The 21,906-nt window shown below is 48.5% G+C and overlaps 1 protein-coding gene across 2 annotated transcripts in view; it reads right to left on the bottom strand.

Moving 5' to 3' along the window:
• slc15a2 (solute carrier family 15 member 2) overlaps positions 1-9,682 on the bottom strand; it is a 111,886-nt gene extending 102,204 nt beyond the window's left edge. Inside the window, exons 1-2 of one of the 2 annotated variants that reach the window (XM_059647527.1) lie at positions 9,413-9,682; positions 9,211-9,257 (exon numbers count right to left, since the gene is read on the bottom strand). In XM_059647527.1, coding sequence (XP_059503510.1) covers positions 9,211-9,257; positions 9,413-9,431 — 66 coding nt within the window. In that variant the 5' untranslated portion in view covers positions 9,432-9,682. Of the gene's footprint in view, positions 1-8,880; positions 8,924-9,210; positions 9,258-9,412 lie in introns of those variants that run through there. The other variant, XM_059647528.1, reaches the window with a different exon arrangement.
• Positions 9,683-21,906: the final 12,224 nt, after the last annotated feature.

Raw genomic sequence — 21,906 nt, 5'->3', positions numbered from 1 at the left:
GACAGTATTTACCAGCAGCCATTTGAATATCCACACCCAAAGTAGGACAGGATCGGGCAAAATACAGAAAAACAGCAGTAAATAGGGTCAAAGGGGGGTTAGGGGCAAAAGAACAAAATTGTTGACTCTTCATTTGAATGCTTGCAGTTTTCTGAATGAAATAAATGAATGAATGGCACAAATGCAGATCAATTATAGAGGTATGGAGACATAGTTATAAAATGATCAAAGCTGGAATAATATTCAGGGGTACATGACTTTTTAAAAGGACAGGCAGGAAGGACAGGGTGTTGGGATACTACTGGTGGTACAGGTTGGAATAGGTACGATGGAAAGATATAAACATGGATTATAAGTTTTGAATCCGTGCTGATACAAATATTAAATAAAAAGAGAAAGAAGACACAGGTGGAAGCCCCCTAACAGCAGCTGTATGGGAGATAATGGGAACTGCAGATGCTGGAGATTCCAAGATAATAAAATGTGAGGCTGGATGAACACAGCAGGCCAAGCAGCATCTCGGGAGCACAAAAGCTGACGTTTCGGGCCTAGACCCTTCATCAGAGAGGGGGATGGGGGGAGGGAACTGGAATAAATAGGGAGAGAGGGGGAGGCGGACCGAAGATGGAGAGTAAAGAAGATAGGTGGAGAGGGTGTAGGTGGGGAGGTAGGGAGGGGATAGGTCAGTCCAGGGAAGACGGACAGGTCAAGGAGGTGGGATGAGGTTAGTAGGTAGCTGGGGGTGCGGCTTGGGGTGGGAGGAAGGGATGGGTGAGAGGAAGAACCGGTTAGGGAGGCAGAGACAGGTTGGACTGGTTTTGGGATGCAGTGGGTGGGGGGGAAGAGCTGGGCTGGTTGTGTGGTGCAGTGAGGGGAGGGGATGAACTGGGCTGGTTGAGGGATGCAGTGGGGGAAGGGGAGATTTTGAAACTGGTGAAGTCCACATTGATACCATATGGCTGCAGGGTTCCCAGGCGGAATATGAGTTGCTGTTCCTGCAACCTTCGGGTGGCATCATTGTGGCAGTGCAGGAGGCCCATGATGGACATGTCATCAAGAGAATGGGAGGGGGAGTGGAAATGGTTTGCGACTGGGAGGTGCAGTTGTTTGTTGCGAACTGAGCGGAGGTGTTCTGCAAAGCGGTCCCCAAGCCTCCGCTTGGTTTCCCCAATGTAGAGAAAGCCGCACCGGGTACAGTGGATGCAGTATACCACATTGGCAGATGTGCAGGTGAACCTCTGCTTAATGTGGAATGTCATCTTGGGGCCTGGGATGGGGGTGAGGGAGGAGGTGTGGGGACAAGTGTAGCATTTCCTGCGGTTGCAGGGGAAGGTGCCGGGTGTGGTGGGGTTGGACGGCAGTGTGGAGCGAACAAGGGAGTCACGGAGAGAGTGGACCGCGTCTCCCGCATTTCCCGCGACACATCCCTCACACCCCGCCCCCGCCACAACCGCCCCAAGAGGATCCCCCTCGTTCTCACACACCACCCTACCAACCTCCGGATACAACGCATTATCCTCCGACACTTCCGCCATTTACAATCCGACCCCACCACCCAAGACATTTTTCCATCCCCTCCCCTGTCTGCTTTCCGGAGAGACCACTCTCTCCGTGACTCCCTTGTTCGCTCCACACTGCCCTCCAACCCCACCACACCCGGCACCTTCCCCTGCAACCGCAGGAAATGCTACACTTGTCCCCACACCTCCTCCCTCACCCCCATCCCAGGCCCCAAGATGACATTCCACATTAAGCAGAGGTTCACCTGCACATCTGCCAATGTGGTATACTGCATCCACTGTACCCGGTGCGGCTTCCTCTACATTGGGGAAACCAAGCGGAGGCTTGGGGACCGCTTTGCAGAACACCTCCGCTCAGTTCGCAACAAACAACTGCACCTCCCAGTCGCAAACCATTTCCACTCCCCCTCCCATTCTCTTGATGACATGTCCATCATGGGCCTCCTGCACTGCCACAATGATGCCACCCGAAGGTTGCAGGAACAGCAACTCATATTCCGCTTGGGAACCCTGCAGCCATATGGTATCAATTTGGTCTTCACCAGTTTCAAAATCTCCCCTTCCCCCACTGCATCCCTAAACCAGCCCAGTTCATCCCCTCCCCCCACTGCACCACACAACCAGCCCAGCTCTTCCCCCCCACCCACTGCATCCCAAAACCAGTCCAACCTGTCTCTGCCTCCCTAACCGGTTCTTCCTCTCACCCATCCCTTCCTCCCACCCCAAGCCGCACCCCCAGCTACCTACTAACCTCATCCCACCTCCTTGACCTGTCCGTCTTCCCTGGACTGACCTATCCCCTCCCTACCTCCCCACCTACACCCTCTCCACCTATCTTCTTTACTCTCCATCTTCGGTCCGCCTCCCCCTCTCTCCCTATTTATTCCAGTTCCCTCCCCCCATCCCCCTCTCTGATGAAGGGTCTAGGCCCGAAACGTCAGCTTTTGTGCTCCTGAGATGCTGCTTGGCCTGCTGTGTTCATCCAGCCTCACATTTTATTATCTTAGCAGCTGTATGGGGTTGGGACAGAGATAATGACAGCATGTAAAAAAGGCTGTACAATAATTATGAGTGACTTTAATCTACACGGTCACGAGGATAGTCAGTTTGGCATAAATAACCACAAGGAAGAACTCAGAAAATACCTTCAGGACACTTCCGAGAACAATATGTTATGAACCCAACCAGGAATTTATTTAACTAGGTTAAACAAATGATGTCAAAGTAAAAGATCCCTTAGGAAACAGTGACCACTGAAGAAACTGGCTCGTGGCTTGCTTTAAAGAGATATCCCAGTGACAGAAAAGGATTCTCGGAAGGGCATAGGTCAATGATGGCCAAGGAAATTAAGGATAGCAAAAGATTGAAACAAAAAAAATACAATATCAGTGATAAACCAGAGGGTTAGGGCAGTTTTGAAAAACAATAGAACATAGAACATTACGGCACAGTACAGGCCCTTCGGCCCTCGATGTTGTGCCGACCTGTCATACCGATCTCAAGCCCATCTAACCTACACTATTCCATGTACGTCCATATGCTTATCCAATGACGACTTCAATGTACCTAAAGTTGGCGAATCTACTACCGTTGCAGGCAAAGCATTCCATTCCCTTACTACTCTCCGAGTAAAGAAACTACCTCTGACATCTGTCCTATATTTTTCACCCATCAATTTAAAGCTATGCCCCCTCGTGCTCACCGTCACCATCCTAGGAAAAAGGCTCTCCCTATCCACCCTATCTAACCCTCTGATTATTTTATATGTTTCAATTAAGTCACCTCTCAACCTTCTTCTCTCTAATGAAAACAGCCTCAAGTCCCTCAGCCTTTCCTGGTAAGACCTTCCCTCCATACCAGGCAACATCCTAGTAAATCTCCTCTGCACCCTTTCCAAAGCTTCCACATCCTTCTTATAATGCGGTGACCAGAACTGTACGCAATACTCCAAGTGCGGCTGCACCAGAGTTTTGTACAGCTTCACCATAACCTCTTGGTTCCGGAACTCGATCCCTCTATTTATAAAAGCTAAAACATTGTATGCCTTCTTAACAGCCCTGTCAACCTCGGTGGCAACTTTCAAGGATCTGTGTACATGGACACCGAGATCTCTCTGCTCATCTACACTACTAAGAATCTTACCATTAGCCCCGTACTTTGCCTTCTGGTTACTCCTACCCAAGTGCATCACCTCACACTTGTCTGCATTAAACTCCATTTGCCACCTCTCAGCCCAGCTCGGCAGCTTAACTATGTCTCTCTGCAACCTACAGCATCCTTCGTCACTATCAACAACTCCACCGACCTTAGTGTCATCTGCAAATTTACTAACCCATCCTTCTACGCCCTCATCCAGGTCATTTATAAAAATGACAAACAGCAGTGGACCCAACACCGACCCTTGCGGTACACCACTAGTAACTGGTCTCCAGGATGAACATTTCCCATCGACTACCACCCTCCGTCTTCTTTCAGCAAGCCAGTTTCTGATCCAAACTGCTATATCTCCCACAATCGCATTCCTCCGCATTTTGTACAATAGCCTATTGTGGGGAACCTTATCGAACGCCTTGCTGAAATCCATATACACCACATCAACCGGTTTACTCTCATCTACCTGTTTGGTCACCTTCTCAAAGAACTCAATAAGGTTTGTGAGGCACGACCTTCCCTTCACAAAACCGTGCTGACTATCCCTAATCAATTTATTCTTTTCTAGATGTGAATAAATCCTATCCCTTTTCACCTTTTCCAACACTTTACCAACAACTGAGGTATTACTGAGGTAATAAAAGACAACCAAAAGAAGATAAACTTTGAGGGTAAATTTTAAAGCAACATTGAGACTAATAGCAACAGCTTCTTTAAATATATGAACAAGAAGAGAGAAGCCAAATGGGTTGCTTCGAGAATGAGGCTGGGAAAACGATATTTGGAAACAAGGAAATGGCAGAGTAGTTGAAACAATGCTTTGCATTAGTGTTCACAATAAAAGACACTAATAGCATCCCAACATTACTAAATAATCAAGTGGGAAAAGGAGGATAGGAAATAACTAATTACTAGAAAAAAAAATTGATTGTGAAAGAAATGGGGCTAAAGACCAATCTGTCCCCTTGACCTGATGGTATGCATCCTAGGAAACTAGAGGAAGTAGCTCCAGAAATAGTGAATGCACTGAAGGTAATCTTCCAGGAATCCTTAGATTCAGGTGAAGTCCCAGAGGATTAGGAAAATGCTAACACCTTTATTTAAGAGGGTAAGTAGGCATAAAACATGTAACTGTAGAACAGAGATAATGGGAACTGCAGATGCTGGAGATTCCAAGATAATAAAATGTGAGGCTGGATGAACACAGCAGGCCAAGCAGCATCTCAGGAGCACAAAAGCTGACGTTTCGGGCCTAGACCCTTCATCAGAGAGGGGGATGGGGGGAGGGAACTGGAATAAATAGGGAGAGAGGGGGAGGCGGACCGAAGATGGAGAGTAAAGAAGATAGGTGGAGAGGGTGTAGGTGGGGAGGTAGGGAGGGGATAGGTCAGTCCAGGGAAGACGGACAGGTCAAGGAGGTGGGATGAGGTTAGTAGGTAGCTGGGGGTGCGGCTTGGGGTGGGAGGAAGGGATGGGTGAGAGGAAGAACCGGTTAGGGAGGCAGAGACAGGTTGGACTGGTTTTGGGATGCAGTGGGTAGAGGGGAAGAGCTGGGCTGGTTGTGTGGTGCAGTGGGGGGAGGGGATGAACTGGGCTGGTTGAGGGATGCAGTGGGGGAAGGGGAGATTTTGAAACTGGTGAAGTCCACATTGATACCATATGGCTGCAGGGTTCCCAGGCGGAATATGAGTTGCTGTTCCTGCAACCTTCGGGTGGCATCATTGTGGCAGTGCAGGAGGCCCATGATGGACATGTCATCAAGAGAATGGGAGGGGGAGTGGAAATGGTTTGCGACTGGGAGGTGCAGTTGTTTGTTGCGAACTGAGCGGAGGTGTTCTGCAAAGCGGTCCCCAAGCCTCCGCTTGGTTTCCCCAATGTAGAGAAAGCCGCACCGGGTACAGTGGATGCAGTATACCACATTGGCAGATGTGCAGGTGAACCTCTGCTTAATGTGGAATGTCATCTTGGGGCCTGGGATGGGGGTGAGGGAGGAGGTGTGGGGACAAGTGTAGCATTTCCTGCGGTTGCAGGGGAAGGTGCCGGGTGTGGTGGGGTTGGAGGGCAGTGTGGAGCGAACAAGGGAGTCACGGAGAGAGTGGTCTCTCCGGAAAGCAGACAGGGGTGGGGATGGAAAAATGTCTTGGGTGGTGGGGTCGGATTGTAAATGGCGGAAGTGTCGGAGGATAATGCGTTGTATCCGGAGGTTGGTAGGGTGGTGTGTGAGAACGAGGGGGATCCTCTTGGGGCGGTTGTGGCGGGGGCGGGGTGTGAGGGATGTGTCGCGGGAAATGCGGGAGACACGGTCAAGGGCGTTCTCAATCACCGTGGGGGGGAAGTTGCGGTCCTTAAAGAACTTGGACATCTGGGATGTGCAGGAGTGGAATGTCTTATCGTGGGAGCAGATGCGGCGGAGGCGGAGGAATTGGGAATAGGGGATGGAATTTTTGCAGGAGGGTGGGTGGGAGGAGGTGTATTCTAGGTAGCTGTGGGAGTCGGTGGGCTTGTAATGGACATCAGTTACAAGCTGATTGCCTGAGATGGAGACTGAGAGGTCCAGGAAGGTGAGGGATGTGCTGGAGATGGCCCAGGTGAACTGAAGGTTGGGGTGGAAGGTGTTGGTGAAGTGGATGAACTGTTCGAGCTCCTCTGGGGAGCAAGAGGCGGCGCCGATACAGTCATCAATGTACCGGAGGAAGAGGTGGGGTTTGGGGCCTGTGTAGGTGCGGAAGATGGACTGTTCCACGTAACCTACAAAGAGGCAGGCATAGCTGGGGCCCATGCGGGTGCCCATGGCCACCCCCTTAGTCTGTAGGAAGTGGGAGGAGTCAAAAGAGAAGTTGTTGAGTGTGAGGACGAGTTCCGCTAGGCGGATGAGAGTGTCGGTGGAGGGGGCCTGGTCGGGCCTGCGGGACAGGAAGAAGCGGAGGGCCTTGAGGCCATCTCCATGCGGAATGCAGGTGTACAGGGACTGGACGTCCATGGTTGTAGAACAGTTAGCTTTTTGTCGGCCATTGACAAGACAGACTGTATTATACAGGGTACAGTAGCAGGCTACTTAAAATATTTAATATGATTGAGCAAAGTTAGAATGGCTTCACAAAGGGGAAACATGCCTGAGAAATTTACAAGAATTCTTTGAGGGATTAACAAGCAGAATAGATAAAGGGGAAGGAGTGGATGTGGCATATTTGGATTTTCAGAAGGTGTTTGGTAAGTTAAAAGTAACATCACCACAATCTTACCAGACCATAGGGCTGTTCTCTCATTAGAGAGAGAGATGACAGCTGATGGTTTAACCTTGGGGCCATCAGGCTTCAGGCAAGGGGAGAGGTTGAAAGGGAAAATCTACCACAGTAACCTCAGCTAATGCAGGAATTAAGCCCACGCTATTTGCATTATGTTGTATCACAAAGCAGATATCCAGCCAACTGAACTGACCAACCCCCATTTGATGAAGTGCCCGCACTAGACTTCTCAATAAAATCAGTCCATCTGTTGGAGGTGTCATATAAGCAAGATTAAAGGATTGATCAACTAATAGAAGGCAGAGAATTGGGATAAGGGGACATTTACAGGATTATAAACTGTAGCTAATGGATTGTCACAGGGATCAGTGATGGGGCCACAATTACTTAACAATATACATTATTGATGAAGAAAGTGAATGGACTATAGCTGACTTTGAGAATGACACAAAAGTAGGAGGGAAGGCAAATGGTAAGGATGGCATAAAGACCCCGCACTGGGAGACAGACAGGTTAAATAAATGGGCAAAAACTTGGAAGTAGAATATAATGTGGGCAAATGTGGGCTCTTGGCATTAAGAATAAAGGAGCTGCATATTATTTAAACAGCAAAAGACTGCAGAACACTTGATCACAGAATAATTTGGGAATTCTTGTGCATTAATCACAAAAAGCTAACATCCTAGCCTGCAGGTAACGGGGAAGACAAATAGAATGCAGGCCTTTATTTCAAAGGGATTGGAGTTTAAAAGTGGTGAGTTTCCTAGAACAATGCAAAGTGCTAGTCAGAATAGAGCTAGAATACAGTGAACAGCTCTGATCCCCTTATCTAAGGAAAGATATACTTGCATTGGCTGAGTGTGTACTTATTGCAGTTTAGAAGAATGAGATGACTTTTTGAAACATACAAGATTCTTAGGGGTCCTGGCAGCATAGATATGGAAAGGTTGTTTCTGATTGTGAGGAAATCGAGGGCATCACCTCAGAAAAAGTGATTGTCTATTTAAGATGGAGTTGGGAGGAAATCCTTCTCCAAGACGTCATTGAATCTTTTGAGATAATGGGAACTGCAGATGCTGGAGAATCCAAGATAACAAAGTGTGGAGCTGGATGAACACAGCAGGCCAAGCAGCATCTTAGAAGCACAAAAGCTGACGTTTCGGAAGGGTCTAGGTCCGAAACATCAGCTTTTGTGCTCCTAAGATGCCGCTTGGCCTGCTGTGTTCATCCAGCCCCACACTTTGTTATATTGAATCTTTTGAATTCTTTACCAGAGAGGCCTGTAGGGGCTGGGTCATTAAGTATATTCAAGATTGATATAGACAGATTTTTAACCAGTGAAGGTTTATGGGTTTAGGGCACAGAAAGTGGAATTGAGGATTATCAAATCATCCATGATCTCTCTGAATGATGGAGCAGACTCACTGGGCTGAATGGCCTATGTTTGCTGCTACATCTTATGCATACCTATAGGCGACAAGATTCAATTACCCACTCAGAGAGAAATACAAAAAGGGGCCTAAGGGGCAACTTTCTCACGCAGAGTGTGGTGCATGTGTGGAATGAGCTGCCAGAGGAAGTGGTGGAGAAAGGCATCTAGATGAATAAATGAATAGGAAGGATTTAGAGGGATAATGGGCCACATGCTGGCAAATTTAGAATAATTTAGAATATCTGGTGGGGTTGGACAAGATGGACCGAATGGTCTCTTTACATGCTACACATCTCTATGACTCTAAGTATACGAACCAATATAGAAAAGAAAGATACTCTGCCATTCTCCCAGATTTTCCCTAAAGACAAGCTGGCTGTGGTGCCTGTTGATGACAAGTGCCCAGCTTTTTCCTTGGAGCAACAAGGTGTAGAGCTGGATGAACACAGCAGGCCAAACAGCATCAGAGGAGCAGGAAGGCTAGACCCTTAGAAATTTTTTTGGGGTTTTATTTTTAGTACCAGTGGCTTACCATAACCTCTCACTTTCGTGAAAGTAAAGCGTCGCCCAGGAATCGAAGTGCTACTGCTCACGTTATTCTGAATCACACAGTGGCCAATTCTCATGCAGATACCAGCACACGCACATTACAGATCAGAAAGGATTAAAACAAAAGTCTTTCTCATTTGCTTCACGGAAACACAAGCGCAAACAAAAGAACAAGTTGTAGCAAGTGATAACCAAGAAAACAACTGAGCTGATACATTTCTCAAAGTTATGAACCAAGTACAGGAATCGCTGTTCATTGCAACTTCGTTGTTTTCGCGCGGTCTAACTTCCCAGCGCTGAGGGCAACACTCACCGGCGCTTGCTTCTCGGGAGGGGGAAGATCTTTTTGCACCTCGCCAACTGTAAATAGTTTTGGGGGAGGGGGAAGAAAGAGAGAATATGGTAAAATAAAACGGTGCTGCAAATGCATGTTTTTTTTAAAAAAAACAGTCAAGCAAACTGAATGCCAAATACGAACAATAAATTTAAGAAATCCATTAGAATTGGTCACGTACCTATTTTGTTCCTCCCCATTTTGGAAGAGGCTTTGGGAAAGTTGGCAAGCAGATATTGCAAGCTCTCGCTGTCTCTGCAGTCAATCAGCTCTAAAGCTCTGCTATGTTTTTTCCCCTGGTCGTGGCAGTGGTTTTCGGGTTAATGTTTCACTTCTGGATTAGTAATGACAGTCTCCGGGGCACTGACAAGTAGATCTCGGGACATGGTTTGACAGCTCCGGAACATTTAAAAATAACCGAGTGTGAGGGGTTCCTCAGCAGGAACGTATGACCACTTCCCAAACTTGCAGGGAAAGGCAGAAAGAAAGCTGCTCCGTCAATTCCTGTGTTTTGTGTGTGTGTGTGTGGACACACCGACCATGAGATCTGAGATAATAAAGTGTGGAGCTGGATGAACACAGCAGGCCAAGCAGCATCTCAGGAGCACAAAAGCTGACGTTTCGGGCCTAGACCCTTCATCAGAGAGGGGGATGGGGAGAGGGAACTGGAATAAATAGGGAGAGAGGGGGAGGCGGACCGAAGATGGAGAGAAAAGAAAATAGGTGGAGAGGAGAGTATAGGTGGGGAGGTAGGGAGGGGATAGGTCAGTCCAGGGAAGACGGACAGGTCAAGGAGGTGGGATGAGGTTAGTAGGTAGATGGGGGTGCGGCTTGGGGTGGGAGGAAGGGATGGGTGAGAGGAAGAACCGGTTAGGGAGGCAGAGACAGGTTGGACTGGTTTTGGGATGCAGTTGGTGGAGGGGAAGAGCTGGGCTCGTTGCCTGGTGCAGTGGGGGGAGGGGACGAACTGGGCTGGTTTTGGGATGCGGTGGGGGAAGGGGAGATTTTGAAGCTGGTGAAGTCCACATTGATACCATTGGGCTGTTCCTGCAACCTTCGGGTGGCATCATTGTGGCACTGCAGGAGGCCCATAATGGACATGTCATCTAAGGAATAGGAGGGGGGAGTGGAAATGGTTCGCGACTGGGAGGTGCAGTTGTTTATTGCGAACCGAGCAGAGGTGTTCTCCAAAGCGGTCCCCAAGCCTCCGCTTGGTTTCCCCAATGTAGAGGAAGCCACACCGGGTACAATGGATACAGTATACCACATTGGCAGATGTGCAGGTGAACCTCTGCTTAAGATGGAAAGTCATCTTGGGGCCTGGGATAGGGGTGAGGGAGGCGGTGTGGGGGCAAGTGTAGCATTTCCTGCGGTTGCAGGGGAAGGTGCCGGGTGTGGTGAGGTTGGAGGGGAGTGTGGAGCGGACAAGGGAGTCACGGAGAGAGTGGTCTTTCCGGAAAGCAGACAGGGGTGGGGATGGAAAAATGTCTTGGGTGGTGGGGTTGGATTGTAGATGGAGGAAGTGTCGGAGGATGATGCGTTGTATCCGGAGGTTGGTGGTGTGGTGTGTGAGAACAAGGGGGATCCTCTTTGGGCGGTGGTGGCAGGGGCGGGGTGTGAGGGATGTGTTGCGGGAAATGCGGGAGATGCGGTCAAGGGCGTTCTCAACCACTGTGGGGGAAAGTTGCAGTCCTTGAAGAACTTGAACATCTGAGATGTGCGGGAGTGGAATGCCTCATCGTGGGAGCAGATGCGGCGGAGGTGGAGGAATTGGGAATAGAGGATGGAATTTTTGCAGGAGGGTGAGTGGGAGGAGGTGTATTCTTGGTAGGTGTGGGAGTCAGTGGGCTTGAAATGGACATCAGTTACAAGCTGGTTACCTGAGATGGAGACTGAGAGGTCCAGGAAGGTGAGGGATGTGCTGGAGATGGCCCAGGTGAACTGAAGGTTGGGGAGGAAGGTGTTGGTGAAGTGGATGAACTGTTCGAGCTCCTCTGGGGAGCAAGAGGCGGCGCCGATACAGTCATCAATGTACCGGAGGAAGAGGTGGGGTTTGGGGCCTGTGTAGGTGCGGAAGAGGGACTGTTCCACATAACCTACAAAGAGGCAGGCATAGCTGGGGCCCACGCGGGTGTTCATCTCCAACTGCCGTTGAGACATTAACTCCCTCGAACTCTTCATCTCCAACTGCCGTCGAGACATTAACTCCCTCAATCTCTTCATCTTCAACTGCCGTCGAGACATTAACTCCCTTGACATCTTCATCTCCAACTGCCATCAAGCCATTAACCCAGTCACGTTTGGACATAGAGCAGTTTTTCCGCCACCTTTGCTTCCATGCTTACTTCTTCAACCGGGAACCTAACCCTCCCTCCACTGACCCCTTCTCCCGCTTCCAACACAAGTCCTCCTCCTGGACACCACCCCCAGGCCTACTACCCTCCCTCGACCTCTTCATCTCCAACTGCCGTCGAGACATTAACCACCTCAACCTCTCCACCCCTCTCACCCACTCCAACCTCTCCCCTGCAGAACGGGTAGCCCTCCGCTCCCTCCGCTCCAACCCCAACCTCACCATCAAATGCGCAGACAAGGGTGGTGCAGTAGCAGTATGGCGCACTGACCTCTACATCGCCGAAGCCAAATGCCAACTCTCCGACACCTCCTCCTACCGCCCCCTTGATCATGACCCCACCCCCAAGCACCAAACCATCATCTCCAACACGATTCATGACCTCATCACCTCAGGGGACATCCCACCCACAGCCTCCAACCTTATTATTCCCCAACCCCGTACGACCCGTTTCTATTTCCTTCGCAAAATCCACAAACCTGCCTGCCCTGGTTGACCCATCGTCTCAGCCTGTTCCTGCCCCACCAAACTCATCTCCACCCATATGGACTCCATTTTCTCCCATTTGGTCCACGAACTCCCTACCTACGTCCGTGACACCACCCACGCCCTCCACCTCCTCCAGAACTTCCAATTCCCTGGACCCCAACACCTCATTTTCACCATGGATGTCCAGTCCCTATACACCTGTATTCCGCATGCAGATGGCCTCAAGGCCCTCCACTTCTTCCTGTCCCGCAGGCCCGACCAGTCCCCCCTCCACCGACACCCTCATCCACCTAGCCGAACTCGTCCTCACCCTCAACAACTTCTCTTTCGATTCCTCCCACTTCCTACAGACAAAGGGGGTGGCCATGGGCACCCGCATGGGCCCCTGCGATGCCTGCCTCTTTGTAGGATATGTGGAACAGTCCCTCTTCTGCACCTACACAGGTCCCAAACCCCACCTCTTCCTCCGTTACATTGATGATTGTATCGGCGCCGCCTCTTGCTCCCCAGAGGAGCTCGAACAGTTTATCCACTTCACTAACACCTTCCACCCCAACCTTCAGTTCACCTGGACCATCTCCAGCACATCCCTCACCTTCCTGGACCTCTCAGTCTCCATTTCAGGTAACCAGCTTGTAACTGATGTCCATTTCAAGCCCACCGACTCCCACACCTACCAAGAATACACCTCCTCCCACCGACCCTCCTGAAAAAATTCCATCCCCTATTCCCAATTCCTCCACTTCCGCCGCATCTGCTCCCAGGATGAGGCATTCCATTCCCATACATCCCAGATGTCCTCATTCTTGAAGGACCGCAACATCCCCCCACAGTGGTCGAGAATGCCCTCGACTGTGTCTCCCGTATTTCCTGCAACTCATCTCTCACACCCGGCCCCCGCAATAACCGCACAAAGAGCGAAACCCCTAGTCCTCACATACCACCCCACCAACCTCCGGATACAACGCATCATCCTCCGACACTTCCGCCATCTACAATCCGACCCCACCACCCAAGACATTTTTCCATTCCCACCTTTGTCTGCTTTCCGGAGAGACCACTCTCTCCATGACTCCCTTGTTCGCTCCACACTGCCATCCAACCCCACCTTCCAACCCCATCCACACCCGGCACCTTCCCCTGCAACCGCAGGAAATGCTACACTTGCCCCCACACCTCCTCCCTCACCCCTATCCCAGGCCCCAAGATGACTTTCCATATTAAGCAGAGGTTCACCTGCACATCTGCCAATGTGGTATACTGTATCCATTGTACCCGGTGTGGCTTCCTCTACATTTGGAAAACCAAGCGGAGGCTTGGGGACCGCTTTGCAGAACACTTTCGCTCGGTTCGCAATAAACAACTGCACCTCCCAGTCGTGAACCATTTCAACTCCCCCTCCCATTCTTTAGATGACATGTCCATCATGGGCCTCCTGCAGTGCCACAATGATGCCACCCGAAGGTTGCAGGAACAGAAACTCATATTCCGCCTGGGAACCCTGCAGCCCAATGGTATCAATGTGGACTTCACCAGCTACAAAATCTCCCCTTCCCCCACTGCATCCCAAAACCAGCCCAGTTCGTCCCCTCCTCCCACTGGAGCCCAAAACCAGCCCAGCTCGTCTCCGCCTCCCTAACCTTTTCTTCCTCTCACCTATCCCCTCCTCCCACCTCAAGCCGCACCTCAATGTCCCACCTACTAACCTCATCCCGCCCCCTTGACCTGTCCGTCCTCCCCAGACTGACCTATCCCCTCCCTACCTCTACGCTCTTCTCTTCATCTTCGGTCCACCTCCCCCTCTCTCCCTATTTATTTCAGAACCCTCTCCCCATCCCCATTTTCTGATGAAGGGTCGAGGCCCGAAACGTCAGCTTTTATGCTCCTGAGATGCTGCTTGGCCTGCTGTGTTCATCCAGCTGCACATTTTGTTATGTTACAGTGAAAACCTTTGTTTTGTGTGCAGTACAGACAGATTATACCAGACAAAGTGCGTACAAAGTGTAGCAGAACAGAGTGAAAAATACAATGTTACAGCTGTAGAGAAGGTGATCAAAGATCAAGATCAACATTAACTTTAAAATTGGAGTGGTCCATTCTGAAGCCTAATAACTGCAGGGAAGAAGTTGTTCCTGAATCTGTCAATATGTGTGTTTAAGATTTTGTATCTTCTGTCTGACAGATGAGCTTGGAAGAGATTATAACTGATGTGGCAGGGGTCTTTGATGATGTTGGCTGCCTTCCCAAAGCAGTGAGAAGTATAGGTGGAATCAATAGGTGGAAGGTCAGTTTGAGTGATGGTTTGGGCCGTGTTCACAACTCTCTGTGGTTTCTTACAGTCCTGGGCAGAGCAGTTGCCGTACCAAGCCATGATGCATCTGGATAGAAGGCTTTCTGTGGTGCTTCTGTAGAAGTTGGTGTGGGTCCTTATGGGCATGCTGAATTTCCTGAGCCTACGAAGGAAAAAGAGGTGTTGTTGTGCTTGAGATAATGGGAACTGCGAATGCTGGAGAATCCAAGATAACAAGGTGTGGAGCAGGCCAAGCAGTTGTGCTCCCCAGATGCTGCTTGGCCTGCTGTGTTTTTCCAGCTCCACACCTTGTTGTTGTGCGTGAATTTGTTTTCTGCAGTAAGTGGTGACATGAAAGTTGTTGCCTGCCAGGAAATATAGAAGCAAATACAATCAATAATTTCAACAGAAACTGGGCACGTAAGGGATTTAAACTTGTAGGACGACTGGTGAGGAAATGAGTGACAGGATCAAATGTGTACAGAGAACCAACAAAGACTCAATGGATGGGTAGCCTCTTGTGTTGTAATGACTCTATGATGATGAAGGATCTTCTTGTCAGTGCTTTCAGTTTTTATTTCAGATTTCCAACAACGTTCTAATTTTAGTTTTGTGCTGTCAAAGGGCAACAGGAGTCTTGGTTCAATACCTCATCTAAAGGATGGTGCGGACAACAATGCAGCACACCCTCACTAAAATACTGGAAGATCAACCTACAGCTTGAGGTCAAGTGTCCAGTGGGAGGCACGGATCCACAATCTTCTGATTCCAAGTAGAGGTAGCATCATGCACTGGTGCACCCATTCTCGTCCTCGGTTTCATAGCTCATATTTATTCATATGTGGCATTTATGCAGATCTCCAGGGAGGGAAGGAGATTGGCATCGTAGCTACCTCCACGCTTCCCTCCCCTGTTTCCTGCATACTCACACACACACACACACACACACACACACACACACACACACACACACACACACACACACACAGACAAAAACACTTAGAGCAATGATCATTGTTAAATAAGAGGAGGATTATCATCTCTCTGAGTTAGCACTCCTTGCCTCACCAAGATAGGTTAACTCAGCAGAGGCTGTAAGGTTTAAAAACAAAGTTGCTGGAAAAGCTCAGCAGGTCTGGCAGCGTCGAAGGAGGAGAAAACATTTTCCGGTGACCCTCCCTCACAGCCTATAAGGTTTAAACCATTCCAAACCCATTGGATAAGACTTCCACTTATTTTCCATCTTTGCCAAAACACTTGAGTTAAATGCCAAGTGTGGCGCAGGTTTAGTACTTTGACTTCAGTCGCAAGGATTCTGAGCGATAATAATTTATTTCATCAGTAATTTGTGAGAAATCAAGAGACCAAGGTGAGCCCTACAAATTGACTGGCAATACTGCTCGTTTCTCACTGCTTTGTTTTGTCTACAGTACGCTTTTCGTTGTGCTTGATAGTAAGAGAACAATGGTTGGACAACCAGTAGAGGAGATGGATTGAACTAACTTATGTGCGCCCTGGAACTAGCGGAGTGAGTTGCTGAGCGGGAGGCGATGATATGGTCGCAATGATAATATGTCAGAACTATTGCTCTGGTGGAATGGGTCCTCTTATCACCATGCAGCTGGTGAAATTTAAATTTGCTTAATGAATCTGGAATTAATAGCTATCTTTAATAATGTGATTATGAAGCTATCAATTTTTGTCTTAAAAACTGATCTCGTTCAGGGGCGGAAAGCCACCATCTTACCTGGTCTATCCTATACGTGACTTCAGACCCACAGCAATGTGATTGGCTCTTAACTGCCCTCTGGAAATGACGAGTAAACCAATCAGATCTTGGGCGATCATTCATGACCCATGAATGTTGGCCTTTCCTCCAATATTCTCATCTCATGAAAGATTCAAAAAAAGACGAGAGTGCTGGGAGATAGTTTACATCCACCTGAGGGAGCAGGTAGGTCCTTGATTTAACATCTCACCAAAGAGATGGCACCTCTGACAGTGGGACACTCTTTCAGTCCTGCACTGGAGGGTTAGCCTAGATTATAGTGCTCAAGACTGAGTCTTGAAATCCCAACCTTCTGACTCAAAGCAAAAGGTTAAGCACTAAAACATAGCTAACATCTAAATGGCCTCAATGCTATCTCTGCCCTTATCACAACGGTACTGCAGCGTACACAGATAGCAAAGAATGCATTTCAATAGCACCTTTTGTGACTTCAGGTGGTCTCAATAACTTTACAGCCAACAGAGATCTATTGAGGGGTAGTCAACATTAGTATGTAAGAAGTGTATCAACCAATTTTCACACAAGTTCCCACAAAAAGCATCTACTTCGAAGTATCATCTGGCGTTTAGTTGTCAGTTTGAATACTGAGCCTTAAGCAAAGTAACAGATGCCTCACTGAAATAAAATGTCAAAATCTCCAGCTCCAAAAAACTGAACAGGGAAACCCTACGGTATAAAGATTGTAAAAGTTCCTTCTGTAATTTTTCATAATATTGCATTTCACTTTTAATTCATAACATCACTCAACAGCACCGTTATTCTGTGATGATTAAATGCATCAGTCTTATTTATAATTAAAGCATATCACTCTTTAATTGCAGTGTGTTCTCTTGTAGAAGGCAAGATGTGGTTTTAGAGATGGACATCTACTTTAACATATTTCTCAATCAAGCCCAAGCATTGAATGGAAATTGTACAAAACTGTAGAATCCACAATGGTGATGTTCAAATTGATCAGCAAGCAAACAATGTGTTTGATTCATGCAAAAACAGCAATCCATTTCTACAAACAGTCATGTTGAAACTGATGCAGTGCATGTTTGGAATTTGAAGCAGAAGTTAGCATTTATTTAGTGCAATGGAATAAGCAGGTTCATGTTGTTAGTATTTACTTGTTTGTTAATATTTTTTAAGTTGCATAGATATAATCTTTGGCAACAGCAAAGACTTGTAATTATATTGTGCTACTCTTTGGAATGCCAGGTACTGGAGGACAGAATAGGAGCCAAGCTATGCACACCCCTACAAACATTTATACACAGAAATGTACAATACAAACATGCACTCCCCTTCCTCCAAGCCATTGTCTCAGTCTGTTCCTTTTGCATGTAAATTTGATTTTTATTTTATTGTCATGTGTATTTTACAGTCAAAATACAAAAAAATACAGCAAAAAGTTTTCATTCCTTGACATAAAACTGCACCATTCTGAATAATTTAAGAATAAAGAGAAAAAGAGAAAGATACGGCTTGAAGAGAGGCCATCAGTCCTGAGCCAGCACATCACCGCCAATGATACCTGTGCTGCTGTCCCTTCACCACAGCTTCGTCACTGTCTGCACCAGACCCAACCACATTGAAGTCGTCAATCGTCAGGTACCATCTTTGCTGCTGGCCCTGATACTCCTCCACCACCACCTCACCGCTGTCTGCGCCTGGGCAACCAACATCAGAGTCTATCACCACTGGGCCCACGTTGTCGATATTGCTGTAATGCTCTTTTGCCACCGCTTTGCTGCCACCAGCAACAATGCTGCCGATCCTCAGGCGCTATCTTTAGCTGCTGGACCTACCTTGCTAATGTGTCCTTTGCTGATGTAGCAGTTGCCAATTCCAGGTCGTGTGCTTGCTCCAGAAAAGTAAGTAGGGCTCTGACTCTCCTCTGCGCTGGGCCCCCTTGAGCTTTGTGCCCTGGGCTGGCTCAAATCTCCAGTTATGGACCATAGCCTGCACACAACTAATTTCTCATTAGCAGGTGGCACCTTTAGTGTATTAAGAGAAGTCAATGTGTTTCACAGAAGGGCAATCAACTAAAAGAATGCAATGGAGTCACTCAACAAGATATACGGATGTATCACTGGAAATTCAGTCTGAGTTCAAGAGAGAAAATAAACTTGCTTTTGTGCAATACCTTTCTTGATCACCAGTTGTCCTAAAGCAGTTCAGAAGGCAGAAGTGCTTTTGGAGTGTATCTCCTGCTGTAATGTAATTTACACAAGCAACAGTAAGATACTGACCTGATTAACAATAATCTCTTTCGAGGAGCAAATATTGGCCACGTTGGCAGAGATAATTCAAATGCTGTCCTTTGTTTTCTAACTTCCACATCAGAGGGCAGACGTGCCTTGGTTTACCTTCCCACCAGAAAGTCAGCACCTCCCACAGCATAGCTCAGTCCTGCAGTGTCAAACATGAACTTTAGGCTCAGTCCCTACAGTAAGACTTGCGTCCTTTTGAGCCTCAGAGCCTGGCGTCGCTGTAGTTAACACTTTTTCTTATTCATTCATGGGATGATGGCATCACCGGCTAGACCAGCATTTATTTCCCATCCTTAATCACCCAGAGGGCAGTTAGGAGTCAACCACATTGCTGTGGGGCTGGAGTCACAAGTCACCAGACCAGGTAAGGATGACAGTTTCTTAAATAGAGGGCATTAGTGAACCAATGGGTTTTTCCTGACAATAAACAATGGGTTCATGGTCACAGAAACATAGAAACACAGAACATAGGAGCAGGAGGAGGCCACTCTGTCCTTTGAGCCTGCACTGCTATTCTATACGATCATGGCTGATTGTCCAACTCAATAACCTGTCCTGCTTTCTCCCCATAACCATTGATCCCATTCACTCCAAGTGCTATCATCAGGCATCATCAGATCCTTAATTACAGATTTTTATTGAATTCAAATTCCACTATCTGCCATGGTGGGATTTGAACCGAAGACTGCAGGATATGACCTGGCTGTCTGGATTAACAGAGATAACAAAGTGTGGAGCTGGATGAACACAACAGGCCAAGCAGCATCTCAGAAGCACAAAAGCTGATGTTTCGGGCCTAGACCCTTCATCAGAGACATCTGGATTAACAGTCCAGTGATAATATCACTAGGCTGTTGCCTCCCCTTTAAAGAAAGTCAATGGAGATTGTAAGGCTGAATATATACGGCCGTAATTTTATTTTTTCTTTGGTCAGGTCCAAATCATACTGAGTTTTTTTTATTGAACAATTCCCACCGTGAGGCCAGGTGAAATTTTTTCATCATACTTTACAAAATTTGCCTCATTAACAGCCTACCCCACACATACTGAGTCCGTCAAGTGCAACTCTGCTCCCATCTTATCCTCCATTCAACACTGAACAACATGCCATTCAGCAGATGTCCCAGAATTCACCAGCAGCCTTGCATCAGAGTCATCTTCAAAGACCTGTTGTGCAGATGGACAACTATCCTGCCCTGCAGGCCCGACCAGTCCCCTTCCACTGACACCCTCATTCGCCTAGCCGAACTCGTCCTCACGCTCAACATCTTCTCTTTCGATTCCTCCCACTTCCTACAGACAAAGGGGGTGGCCCTGGGTACCCACATGGGCCCAAGCTATGCCTGCCTCTTTGTAGGTTATGTGGAACAATCCCTCTTCCGTACCTACACTGGCCCTAAACCCCACCTCTTCCTCCATTACACTGATGACTGTATCGGCGCCGCCTCATGCTCCCAAGAGGAGCTCGAACAGTTCATCCACTTCAACAACACCTTCCACCCCAACCTTAAGTTCACCTGGACCATCTCCAACACATCCTCACCTTCCTGGACCTTTCTGTCTCCATCTCAGACAACCACCTACAAACCGATGCCCATTTCAAGCCCACCGACTCCCACAGCTAATTGGAGTATACCTCCTCCCACCCACCCTCCTGAAAAAATTCCATCCCCTATTCCCAATTCCTTCGCCTCCGGGGCATATCCTCCCAGGATGATGCATTCCACTCCCATACATCCCAGATGTCCTCATTCTTCAAGGACCACAACATCCCCCCCCACAGTGGTCGAGAATGCCATCGACTGTGTCTCCTGCATTTCCTGCAACTCATCTCTCACACCCGGCCCCCGCAATAACCGCCCAAAGAGCGAAACCCCTAGTCCTCACATACCACCCCACCAACCTCCGGATACAACGCTTCATCCTCCGACACTTCCACCATCTACAATCCGACCCCACAACTATAGACATTTTTCCCACCCCACCCTTGTCTGCCTTCCAGAGAGACCACTCTCTCCGTGACTCCCTTGTCCTCTCCACACTCCCCTCCAACCCCACCAAACCCGGCACTTTCCCCTTCAACCGCAGGAAGTGCCACACCTGCCCCTACACCTCCTCCCTCACCCCCATCCCAGGCCCCAAGATGGCTTTCCACATTAAGCAAAAGTTCACCTGCGCATCTGCCAATGTGGTATACTGCATCCGCTGTACGCAGTGTGGCTTCCTCTACATTGGGAAAACCAAGCGGAGGCTTGGGGACCACTTTGCAGAACACCTATGTTTGGTTCGCAGTAAACAACTGCACCTCCCAGTCACGAACCATTTCAATTCCCTCTCCCATTCCTTAGACGACATGTTCATCATGGGCCTCCTCCAGTGCCATAATGATGCCACCCATGGTTGCAAGAACAGCAACTCATATTCCGCTTGGGAACCCTGCAGCCCAATGGTATCAATGTGGATTTCATCAGCTTCAAAATCTCCCCTCCCCACACTGCATCCCAAAACCAGCCCGGCTCGTCCCCGCCTGCCTAACCTGTTCTTCCTCTCACCTATCCCCTCCTCCCACTTCAAGCCACACCTCCATTTCCTACCTACTAACCTCATCCCGCCTCCTTGACCTGTCTGTCCTCTCCGGGCTGACCTACCCCCTCCCCACCTCCCCACCCATACTCTCCTCTCCCCTATCTTCTCCTCTATCCATCTTCAACCTGCCTCCCCCTCTCTCCCTATTTATTTCAGAATCCTTTCCCCATCCCCCTTTTCCATTGAAGGGTCTAGGCCCGAAACGTTAGGTTTTGCTCTCCTAAGATGCTGCTTGGCCTGCTGTGTTCATCCAGCCCCACACTTTGTTATCTTGGATTGTCCAGCATCTGCAGTTCCCATTATCTGTTACCATAATCCCAGAACTACCCTCTTCACACAGAGAGTGATGGGTGTGTGGAATGCACTGCAGCAGTGGTAGTGGACTCAGATACTTTACAGACTTTTAAGCAACTCTTGGATAGGCACATGGAGCATAGTAAACTGTTGGGTGTGCAGGGTAGATTGATCTTAGTAGGGTAATAGATCAGCACAACATTGTTGGCCGAAGGGCCTGTACTGTGCTGTACTACTCTATGTTCTATGTACCCTGCATGTTCCTGGATGTGGTAGATAACAGGAAAACTGTCACTGGGCTTTGTGGGCAGGGATATGCTGGTCCTGCTGGAGGGGATGGTGCACAAGTGTGATTTCCTCTTCCTCCTACAGGACCAGCAGTGGATGTCATGACACCAACCTAAGCCAAACTGATTTAAGGTCGATACTGGAGTTAAAACAACCTCAGCCACCCGGTGCAATGCACAGCAATGTCAGAAGAAGGTTGACACTGCTTCAGAATAAGGACAACCATATTCTCTTTGACCCCTCGCAGTCACTCAGTCTCTGCTCCTGTACCCACTTCCCGCAAAGGCCCATTGCTCTACCATTCTCATTGGTCCATGCCACATTTTCG

Source organism: Stegostoma tigrinum, chromosome 7 (genome assembly GCF_030684315.1).
Source record: "Stegostoma tigrinum isolate sSteTig4 chromosome 7, sSteTig4.hap1, whole genome shotgun sequence".
Lineage (NCBI taxonomy): Eukaryota > Metazoa > Chordata > Chondrichthyes > Orectolobiformes > Stegostomatidae > Stegostoma > Stegostoma tigrinum.
This window is presented reverse-complemented; position numbering and strand designations above follow the sequence as displayed.